The sequence below is a fragment of the Dipodomys spectabilis genome, unplaced genomic scaffold (genome assembly GCF_019054845.1).
Source record: "Dipodomys spectabilis isolate Male_0828 unplaced genomic scaffold, ASM1905484v1 ptg000256l, whole genome shotgun sequence".
Classification (NCBI taxonomy): domain Eukaryota; kingdom Metazoa; phylum Chordata; class Mammalia; order Rodentia; family Heteromyidae; genus Dipodomys; species Dipodomys spectabilis.
In genome coordinates, this window is record NW_024870933.1 from 1,839,432 (window position 1) to 1,851,249 (window position 11,818).

Here is an 11,818-nt window from a genome sequence, read left to right on the forward strand (position 1 = left end):
CACTTATCAGTCAAGTAAGATTTTTAAATAACCAGTAGAAAGAAAAAGAAATGCTAGGTCCTGTCTTATTAGCATCACCTGTCTTGGATGGTTAGTCTTTTTTTGTTTTGTTTTGTTTCATTTTGTTTTGTCTTGTCTATCATGGGGCTTGAACTCTGGGCCTGGGGGCTGTCCCTAAGCTCTTGAGCTCAAGGCTAGTGCTCTATCACTTGAACCACAGCACCACTTCTAGTTTTCTGGTGGTTAATTGGAGATTAAGAGTCTCACGGACTTTCCTGCCCAGGATGGCTTTGAACTGTGATCCTCAGATGTCAGCCTCCTGAATAGCTAGGATTACAGGAATGAGCCACCGGGGCCCGGCTATTTTATTATTATTTTTTTTAAGTTAACTTTAAATAATTGTACCAAGAGGTTTAATTCAACATGTCAGGTTTTTTTTTAACATGTCAGTTTATGAGTACAATGTCTTTTTATCTATGTCACCTGCTCCACCATTCTCGCAACTCAGTTTGCTTTATCCTGAATGGCTGAATGGAACTCATTAAATCAAGACACATTAGGTCTTAATTGACAGCCTTTAAAATTCCCCACAAATTATTTCCATAGAATGCGAGTGAGTGCATTTTTAGTAAATATGTGTTGAATAAATGACTTGCTATTTGGCTAGATGAATGAGTGATTGATTATTCTGGTAACTTCTTCATGGCTAAATAGCAAAACCCAGGGACTTGTAACATTGTCCAATATGGCAGTGTTCTTTAACAGCAAAATTCACTTCGCAGAACCTAGGTGAGTTTCAAGCCTGACTACCATTCACAAGGGAAGCTGCAAACTGTTTTTCCCAGTCCTTGCCAGGGGAAAAAAATCCACAAGAGTAAACAAAAAGTCTCCGGATCTGAGGTCTCACCCAATATACGTGTCAAATACAGATGAGTAAAGAGAGTGGGCGAGTGAAATCATTTGTAACAAAACCCCATTATTTACAGATGAGAAATTTATATTGTCAGCATAATATCTATGAGGCTAAACAGAGCTGGGGAGTATATAAAAGCCTAGCGCTGGTGCAGAAATGCAAGAGCTCAGGGCAGAGAGCGCATCCTAAGTTCCAAAGAGGACTCACTCTAGACACGGGCTCTGTACCTCTCTGCTCTGTCCCACACCACCTCACCAGAAGGTAAGATTGATGATATTGGATGACTGTGAAATTGGAAAGACTGTATTGTGTGGGGAGGGGGCAGTTAATTATTTGTATTTAAGTATTAGGAATCAAAGCGTCCTTTCATCTTTTACTTAGTTACTAATAATACGCAGGGCAGAATTGAGATAAAACTCTATCAAATATACTTATACCAATAGGCATAAAAATAGTTCATAGAAAGAATTCAGTGCAAGAGATAAAATAGAAAGAAAAATAATAAAGATTCAGGACAGTACATTTTTTATAAGGCTTAACTGTTTGCAGAATTGCATGTTCAAATGCGTGTAAGTAATCAGAAAATTATTTTCCTTGGATTTGATAGATGTATATACTACTTTGAACAGAAGGCGCCTTTAAATTCCATAGAAATGTCTCTATTACAGAGACAATCACAACAATTGCTCTCTATATCATTAAAATATTTGATTTTTCCAGTAGAGTAACTCAATACCATCATCCAAACATTCAAATTTCTAATAAACCTGTCACAACATCATGATCCATGAAAGCGGCTCTTTGTAAGCAATATGTAGCATACTTAGTATAGGTAACAGGCATCGCTGATTATTAGGGATTTTTTTTGGTATGGATCTGAGAAAACTCACAAACTAATAATTATTTACTATATATGGAAGACCAATAGTTATAAATAAAATCCAAAGTAGCTGAATTTGGGAGTTAAAGTTTAGCACATCTCTTTAGGAAGAAAAAATGCCAGATGTTTTATTTAATTTCCTAAAGACAAAGTGCAAATTTATAAATATTCTTATTGGAGTTCATGATTAAGTAGTGTGTTTTCCAATATAGACAAAGGCACCTATTTATGAAATAACTTTAATAAAAATATTTAACAACACCAACATAGTTAGGGATATGATATAATGTTTTCTTTACTAAGCTTTGGATGTATCTTTCTAAAAGACTTTCTACACTATTATTATTCCTACATCATTAATACTATTATTACTATATATGCCTCTAGGATTTGAGAAGAAATAGCTGGTTTTTACATGACAGCAAACTATCTCTTTATCTAAAGAGGGTAAAAGCAATTGGAAACTGCTTTCCTATTTAATAAAATATTGATACTAAAATAACATATGTATTTACTTTTTCAGCAATGGTGTCGAAACAATGAATTAACTGTATCAAAATTTTCATAACTGTGTTAATTTTCCAAAAAAGTGAATAAATGAGATTTTTTAAATAGTTCTTTTAATAGAACTCATTTGACAGTATTAGAGGGCCATGATCATTCTTCTTTGGGTTATTTCTTTTTCCATCAGCTTCAGATGGCAGAATACCACCTGCTATAAATTTTCTCTGACATAATAAAACAGAATGTACTGCATAACCTTAGGCAGACAGAATTATTTTGGAATACATTTTTGAAAGCTTTCAATCCTCCTCAAAAAACTTTTACATGATGGCATACTCCTGTTAGTATAATCACATGAGTACTTGCTTCAATTTTTAAACACTCTTGAAAGATATCATCATTGAAAATTAGAATCAGAAGTTGCCTTCCAAATATTTAGTAAGTTTTCTAAAACTTTCCACCTGGCTAAACTGAACCAAAAATTAGCCATTTTGCAAATGAATAAGGAAGGTAAATATATGATTTCTGTTGTGTGGTTTTTGTCTAATTGACCATTTAAGCTGCAAGGACTTAATATTCCAAAGAGAAAATGTTACTGCTGCAGGTGTTACGGTCTCTGTGTTGTAGTAACAGGGATAGTAAATATGGCTTGGATGTGAAAGAAAAGATTGATAGTTTAAAATGATAATATTTGCAAAATCCTTATTCCAAACCAAATGTCATTTGCTAAAAATACTCATTCAATTTATTTATGGATAAACATAATTAAATTCTTATTTCTCAAAAGAGAGAGAGAAAGAGAGAGAGAAAGATAGGTGAGTTTGAAAGTAGCAGAGAGGTAGTCGTGCCAGAGTAGGCTTGAGGTTTCCGTTCTGCACATAGAGGACCTTGCTTTAAAATACACTCATCCCACATTCGTGTTGGTCTCCATCTCCATTCACATCACCTCATCACATACTTGGCATCCTATGGCTTGGCCTAGCTTCCACTTGCGACACAAGGACAAGAAATCAGGTGTCTCCCACAACCAGGTCCTTAGTTTTACCAAGAGGAAATGTCATGTCTTGGATTAAAACCAATTGCAAAATCACCTGAGAACTTCTGAGACTTCAAAAGCAAGCACTAGTTTCTTTATGATACTCATCTCTAATTTCTTAATTGTGATTGTTCAAGTTGCCAGAAGCATTAGTTCTTGTTGCAAATTGCTTGTCTTCAAAATGATTTTTCCCTTTAATTTAGAACAGGTCAAAGCACCCTAAAATACCTCAAATCTGTTGGCCGCTTTATAATTACAAAGTCTAGACCAAGTTACACTATTTAAAATATAAATGAATAATACATCTGAACCGACAGCTGGTATGCCAAGTTGTAGCCTGAGGCTGCTTTAAGATGGTTGAAATGCAGTATAATGTAAATGCTTGAAAGTGAAGGACTATTAATTGAAAGCCAGACTGATAGTGAAGGGGCGGCATTATGGATAAGGTGCCATTCAGGCTAACCATATGTAGCATATCATCTACAGTAGATATTTTAAACATATATTGTGTACTGTTTTTCCATTTCAAATCTGCAAATGAACCTTCTAATCATTAACAGAAGTGCCCTACAATAATGAAAAGCTTATTAGTGGAATACATCTTTTGTGTTCTCCTTTGCCTCCAAAAAGCAAGGGAAAAATATAATCTATTTGCAGTTAAATTGGAACTATAATCAGAATGAGATTAGGAGGATGGGCTTCTTCTTTCTTTCTGTAATATTTACTTTATCAAAATTAAACTGAGCTTGACACATTTAACTATAGTTTCCTGTGCCCCCTTCCCCCACACATTGTGTTCTGACAGGCGAAAAAATGAAGAGCATTTACTTTGTGGCTGGATTGTTCATAATGCTGGTACAAGGAAGCTGGCAACGTTCTCTTCAAGACACCGAGGAGAGACCCAGGTATTAAATTTTCGGACTTAAACTGTCCTATGGTTAGAATAAAGCCTCTGAGAACTACACTATGCTAGTGAATAAGGTCCCTAGTGATATTTAGAGTACCATGGTCTCAAAATTGATATGTTGAGTTGAAACCTATTTGTACAACTACTTAAAGATTTTTTTAATTAAACAAAATAAAAATACTGTATGTTGGTGATATTTTAAGCCATCTTCAAAGGTTTAAAATATCATACTGATAAAGGTATACTTGTCTAGAGTACAAATCAGTGTATTACTGCTTCATAATTAAAGGGGTGGGAAGTGCTGAACAACATGTAAATGGGAAATCACAGCCTTTTGAGTACTCCAGCTGATCTTCTCTATGTACTTATTATTCATACACTACATAGTAGATTATTTTAATTCCCCTCACTAACTGTTGTCTTCTTTTTGCTCCTCTTAAAAATAACATTGTTCTTTGCTAATTGTAAAAATCATACATGTTCATGATGTAAAATATGAAAATATGCAAAAAAATTTAAGTATTCAAATTTCCACTTCCCAAAAGAAACTATTCAAAATAAAGAAAAATGGTATACTGCTTTCCTGGATTTTTATCTGTATATATTCTATATAATTAGCTCTTGTCTCATATAGTATTTTATCATGCTTTTTCTGTGAGCCTTGGCAAGGGGTATACTAGGGCTTGAAATAAGGGCTCTGTCCTTTAGCATTTTTTTTGTGGCTAGTGCTCTAAAAGCTGAGCTACACCTCCACTTCCAGTTTTTTGATACTTAATTGGAGATGAGAGTCTTACAAACTTTCCTTCTCAGATTGGGGAACCTTGATCCTCAGATTTCAGTCTCTTGACTAGCTAGGCTTACAGGTGTGAGCCACTGTTACCCAGCTAGCTTTGGTTTTTGTCATGAGAATGTTTACTAACTATGATATTTAAGAGTTGTATATCACCAGGCGCCAGTGGCTCATGCCTGTAATCCTAGATACTCAGGAGGCTGAGATATGAGGATCATGGTTCAAAGCCAGCCTAGGCAGGAAAGTCTGTGAGACTCTTATCTCCAATAAACCAGTAGAAAACCAGAAGTGGTGCTCTGTTTCAAGTGGTAGAGCATTCTCCTCGAGCTGAAGAGAGCAGGGACAGCACCCAAGCCCAGAGTTCAAGCCCCACCACTGACAAAATAAAGTTGTATACTGTTTCATTTTATAAATATATAACAAGTTTTAGATATTCCTTTTTCTATTAGCCACTTAAGTCTACAAATTTTCTTATAAGGAACACTACACGTGGTATTTTTATTGATATTTCCATCCACATTTATCACTATTTCCTTTGGGTAAAGTTCCACTAGTAGGATGACTATATCAAAAGGCTTCACTGAATTTAAATCAGAGGGTTTGAATGAATATCTTGCTGAATTGCCTCCAGAAAATCATATACGTTTACATTTACATTAGTAAGAAAGAAAGATTTTTTTCCTCCCCAATATATAATCTTTTCTAATTTGACAGGTGTACTACCTTATCCCTAGGTATTAATCACCTTGAATAATTTCCCAATATTGTCCAGGCCAACCAACTGTTGATTATTAGCATAAGTATTATCCACTATAAAGTTTTAAATCAACCAGTGGCCTCTGTGTGTGTGTGTGTGTGAGAGAGAGAGAGAGAGAGAGAGAGAGAGAGAAAGAGAGAGAGAGAGAGAGAACACATTTCTTCAGCTATTAGCTATCATATAACTAGGTAATTGAGCTATGCTTTTATATGAATATATGCAAAATAAAAAACGGGAACAAATCTGCTGCCCACACAAATGATTTGGGGTTCTTTACTCTTTTAAAATATTCAAGTCACTGCTCTCTTCTGTCATTATTAGCATAATCATGAGTAGATTAATTGGCTGAAAAGGATTTACTTAATCATATTCCAGAAAGAAAATGAAGTTAGTCCAAAAACCTGTTATCAGATTTCCATTTAAGAGATAAAGTATATTCAATTACACTACATCTGAGATTCCCATGAGAAGCTAAGGTTTCTCTAAAGTACTCGCTTAAATATTTACCTTAATCCTGAATGTGATCATGCACTTTGTGGTGAAGGGGCTTCGGGGCTTCTCTCCTTGGGGAGATCTATGACACAGTAATGACTCTTCTTCATAGATCATTCCCAGCTTCCCAGACAGCACCACTGGAGGATCCCAACGAGATGAATGAAGACAAGCGTCATTCACAAGGCACATTCACCAGTGACTACAGCAAGTATCTGGACTCCAGGCGTGCCCAAGACTTTGTGCAGTGGTTGATGAATACCAAGAGGAACAGGTGAATGTCTAAACAATTGTACTAAATAGACCTAAAAATCCTCCTAACATTTTGAAGTTCATGCCTGCCAAACCACGCTGTGATAATTTTCAAGATTGGGGATGCTATCCTTTACCTTATGCAGCTTCCTGCCTCTCCCTTCACCTCCCAAAATGCTTACCCACATTACAATTTGGCACAGACTTTAAATTATTTTCTCAGTTGGCTCTGTGGTAGTTCCTCCCACCCATTTTACCTTTAAGTTTAAACTGACTTTTCTGGACTAGCAACCGCAGAAATGTAACTTCTAAAAGATAGAGAAAATTTAACATTCCCTTGTAGGATTCAAACCCATGACTGTTCACCTTACAATTATACTCCAGTCAAGTTCATCGTGCTAAGAAATGGAGACAGATGCATTCCTTTTCCTTTAGACTGAAAGCCAAAATATGCATTTAAATTACAGCCTAGAGAGCTCCACCGTATAAAGAGAGAAGGCGGCAAATAAGAACACAAACCTATCAGAAGGCATACATTTTAATGTTGAATTTTCTTTGACAAATGTTTGGCAGAGTGGGGGGAGGGGTGATGCTTCTAAGCTACTGGAGAAAATTATCCACCAGGGTTTCACATAGATGGTGGGATTTCACAATTTCTTTGGAGAGTGGCCCATAAAGGGAAGGGGTTATATATACAAAGTAGGTGAAGAAATCTAAAAATCAGGGGAAAGGACATGGATGTATCTGGATGGAAGGAGAGGAGAGGAAGAGAGAGTGAGAATCAGGGAGAGAGCACAAACCACCATGGGAATGGCAGAAATAGTGTAGCTGACCAAAGTGAACCTTAAAGTGGAGAATCCAACTGCAGAAAAGAGAATCCAATTGCAGAAAAGATGGCCATCATGGCCAGAGTGGACACATCCTTACTGAGGGCTACAGGTGGGCATCAGAGAAATGTGAGAAATCACAAATCTATTCAAACAAGAACTGTCCCATGGTGGGGGGGGGGGGGGGCCGGAAACAATTGTCCCATGTTCTAGAATGGGAACATATCAACTTTGCAAATAAATATACTGAAATACTCCCTCTCCACTATCTTCTGTTTAAGATGAACTCTCCTGGAATGATATATGTTGGAGGGGATCACTGTGAATGCTCCTCTCATACTCCTACAGCTGTTACAGGATCATCTTTTTTTTTTTTTTTTTTTTTGCTTTTCTCCAAGCAAATCACACATTTCCTTTCATCCATTATCATTTAGTTCTTTAGAAAACATTTTCAAATGGTCCTTTGCTTTTCTGTTGATTCATGTAACCAGTTCTGGTCCCATACATAGAAATAACCACACCTACCTTCCTTGGAACACATCACAGTGGACAAGCAGACACCCTACATCTCTAGAGAATAAATAACAAGTAATACAGCTTTAGCAGCAAACTCCACAGGTAAACAGGGGAGGTAAAATAGATATGCTGGGAAGGGAGAGCATAGCTCTGGCCCCTCATAGTGGTTATTATCTCTCCCATTAGTCTTCAGTCCAGATCATTCATGTATCTGCACAATCCGCTTGCCATCCTCAACTCCCAACCTTCCAAGCTCTTTCTCCATTGAATTCTGCTTATAAGTAAGCACCACATTGCAAATAAGAGCTTCAACCTAACTTTCACCTTTCCTTCAGGAATAACATTGCCAAACGTCATGATGAATTTGAGAGGCATGCTGAAGGGACCTTTACTAGTGATGTAAGCTCCTATTTGGAAGGCCAGGCTGCCAAGGAGTTCATTGCTTGGCTGGTGAAAGGCCGAGGGAGGCGAGAGTAAGTCAATACATTCTTATCGGACCATTTTCCTTGACGTCAAAATTGAAAACTATAATGATCTAAGTGAAGAGTTAGTAATAGAAGCCGGGCGCTGGTGGCTCACGCCTGTAATCCTAACTACTCAGGAGGCTGAGATCTGAGGATCGCGGTTCAAAGCCAGCCTGGGCAGGAGAGACCGTGAGACTCCTATCTCCAATAAACCACCAGAAAACCGGAAGTGGCACTGTAGCTCAAGTGGTAGAGTGCTCGCCTTGAGCTGAAGAGCTGAGGGACAGCGCCCAGGCCCAGAGTTCAAGCCCCACGACCGACAAAAAAAAAAAAGAGTTGGTAATAGAAAGTTAATATAGTCTCAAGTAAGAAACTAACACTTACTGGTTGGAAACAATATATAAATTTTAGTTGCAAGTAATAATGCTAGAATGCAACAGGTAACACTTCTCTTCCCTATTATAATTGTGTTATAATTAGGCATTGACTTATCCCAATGAGGACACATTTGAGAATGAATAATTCACTTTGGATAACTGGGACAACAGATCTCAAGTAGAACGGTCCTAGAGAAACTAAAGATAAAAGATGAATAGTGTAGAAAACTTTAAGCATTTTACTAAAACTTTCAGTATTTAAATTCTGACTTGAAATAAGTTACATGTGATTATATTTATGTATGTCAAGAATGTAGATATAGATGTGATGAAAACTAAAAATGACCACACATGATAGTAATAAGATGTACTTAAAGTACAAAAAGGTGAAAATACCCCTTTATTTAAGCACATATTCACTTTCATGGTGCTGATCTATAAATATCCATTATATAATCAAAATTCAAATGAGACTCAGAGCCTCAGTTTTATGTTTGTCTTTTAACACAAAACAAAATACCTCTGAGCCATCTCAGTTTCTTGTGGCCATTTTGATTTGCATTTGTAATAGAAGAGGCAGAAGATGCATGCTCAACTCTGATTTTGATGTAAAACGGGTTTCCTGAGCTACAAAGAGGCCTCAGGACATAAGGCTAAATTATTGTGACTGATTTTAAGACATTATCAAATTTATAAAAAAAAAAATGGGAAAGTTGTTGTTCATGTTTATAAAGATAGCTTAGTGTTTTTGCTCTGGGCTGGAGCTCTACCACTTGAGCCCCATACCTCCACTTCTTTAAGGATATTGTATAGTGGGGTTTTTTTTGTTGTTGTTGTTTTTTGTTTTGGTCAGTCATGGGGCTTGAACTCTGGGCTTGGGCGCTGTCCCTGCACTCTTCAGCTCAAGATGAGCACTCTACTGCTTAGCCACAGCACCACTTCTGGTTTTCTAGTGGTTTTTTAGGAGATAAGAGTCTCATCATAGACTTTCCTGCCCCAGCTGTTTTGAACCATGATCCTCAGATCTCAGCCTCCTGAATAGTTAGGGTTACAGGTGTGAGCCACTGGTGCCCGGCTTTGTGTAGTGCTTTAAAGAACAAAAATTAATGAAAGGGAAATGTAATAGAGACTTAAGCTTGCAACCCTTAATGATGCAATTTGCAAGACTGATTTTACTACATTTTCTAGGGTGTGGGGTATTTTGCTGAATTATAGACAAAAAGAAAAATAGTCTCAATATGAGTTTACATGCTGTCCAGATGCTAAAATCTTTGAAGCAACCTGAAGTATGAGAGACATGAAGTTTCAGAGGATTCCTTTCACCTCTCATTTCTGCAAACTCACATGAGTTTTCATCTTAGACGCTGTGCACTTAGACTTTCCTGTTCTCCACAACTCTTGTACATGCTACCAGCTGTCAGCAATCCATAGGCAACTGTTTAAAATCTCTAACCAATTGCATACTTCAACCCTCATTTCTTAGCTTCCCAGAAGAAGTCACCATCGTTGAAGAACTCCGCCGCAGACATGCAGATGGCTCTTTCTCCGATGAGATGAGCACAGTTCTGGACAGCCTGGCCACCAGGGACTTCATCAACTGGCTGATTCAGTCCAAAATCACTGAGCGGTGAGGGCCTTTTAGTCAGTTCTTAAAACCGTTGAAACTTTTTAAAGTACTGTGTGTCATACTGCTACAAGCTGTTCCCCATGAAGGGAAGAGAGTCTTCATTCTCAGTTTATACAGTAGAAAAGTATACTTATTATGAATATATCATACATATTTAAGTATTTAAGATAGATATACATATGATTACATGTAATCATTATGGTTTTCTTTTCATTGACTTAATTCCAAAATCACTTACTTAGAGTCTATGAGATAAAAAACTAGTAATAGAGATAAGAATAAAACAGATGTGAACTAGTTCACATATTAGTGTCACATTGCAATCTATACTAAAATTTCAACACAAAAAAAATACCTGCATATGTGGTATTATATGCCTAATATTTTAAGGCATAGTGATAAAAATTAAAAATCACTTACATTATTCATCAATTTTTATTTTTGATGGGCAGCTTAAGCCATCTCTAAATAGATATATATACACACATGTATATACATGCTTATATAAGTATATATGTGTGTGTATGTGTGTGTGATTAATCCAAAAGACTGGAGATTCATTTATAAAAGGATTAATAAGCAACTTTTATTTAAAAATCACTGAAATATTTTCTGAATAAGTTAACCCTATCATCTGGTTATAACTATACTAAATCATCATTTTCTTTCTATCTCTAGGAAATAAATACATCACTAATCTCAAGACCATCTTCACAACATCACCTGCCAGCAACTTGAGATGCTGAAATTTCAAGTTCTAAAAACTTAAGAGATGTGTTTTGAAACCATGTTGTTTTGCATGCCAATATGTAATTATTTTTAGCATTGTGTAGCCAAAAGATTGTAAACGAAGTAAGCTATTGTCAGAACATTGCTACCATTTTTAGACTTAAAATATAAAAGTGCTGTCTTCTGTTATTTTCTTAGCCATTTGCCAAGCTATTTACATGTATCAGTGACATTATTTTTCTATGATATAATTCATAAGTGTATATAATTATCATCACACATGTCTGCATTGTAATGGGAGGAGTGAAGAAGTAATAACCATCATGGGGAAACTGGAAAGAGAACTTCCTTCCTGTCGCCTTTCCATAAAAATGCTCATCTTTCAATGTATCAAGGACAGATTTAAATAAAGGTTTCAAGCTTCTTTACTATTGTCTGTTCTTTGTTTCTCTACAAGTCCCCTTTTCAGTTCCCCCCCTCACCATTTTCCTAAGCTAGCCACCCACAATTGTAAAATATGACTCTGTGCTTTGATACTTGGAGCCAACATTGAAAACTCAGGCTCCTCCATATAAAAGTATTCACTTTATATCTTATTTTGGAAAAATGGGTCATCCGGCAATAGTAGACCCAAGGGTCAAATCTTTCTAAAACTAAGTAGCAGCTGCTACTTTCTAACAGGACATTGCTCCATAGCTCCTCACGCTGCGGCACATCTCCCCACACAGTGGCTCGTGATCACACACC

General features: G+C 36.6%; 1 protein-coding gene across 2 annotated transcripts; it reads left to right on the plus strand.

The window, feature by feature from the left end:
- The first annotated feature begins 1,091 nt into the window (after positions 1 to 1,091).
- Gcg (glucagon) lies at positions 1,092 to 11,387 on the plus strand. Of its 2 annotated transcripts, XM_042699511.1 has the most exons (6): positions 1,092 to 1,174; positions 4,139 to 4,238; positions 6,392 to 6,553; positions 8,210 to 8,347; positions 10,199 to 10,342; positions 11,021 to 11,387. In XM_042699511.1, the coding sequence occupies exons 2-6, from the start codon at positions 4,147 to 4,149 to the stop codon at positions 11,025 to 11,027; spliced, it is 543 nt and encodes a 180-aa protein (XP_042555445.1). In that variant the 5' UTR covers positions 1,092 to 1,174; positions 4,139 to 4,146; the 3' UTR covers positions 11,028 to 11,387. The 2 variants fall into 2 exon arrangements, with proteins under 2 accessions (XP_042555445.1, XP_042555446.1); XM_042699512.1 differs by lacking the exon at positions 11,021 to 11,387 and having other exon boundaries at positions 10,199 to 10,346.
- The last annotated feature ends 431 nt before the right edge of the window (positions 11,388 to 11,818 follow it).

Coding starts and splice junctions, on each gene's coding strand:
- Gcg (XM_042699511.1), top strand. CDS start 4,147: ATGAAGAGCATTTACTTTGTGGCTGGATTGTTCATAATGCTGGTACAA. Junction 4,239..6,391: donor GACACCGAGGAGAGACCCAG/GTATTAAATTTT, acceptor TCTTCTTCATAG/ATCATTCCCAGCTTCCCAGA. Junction 6,554..8,209: donor ATGAATACCAAGAGGAACAG/GTGAATGTCTAA, acceptor CCTTTCCTTCAG/GAATAACATTGCCAAACGTC.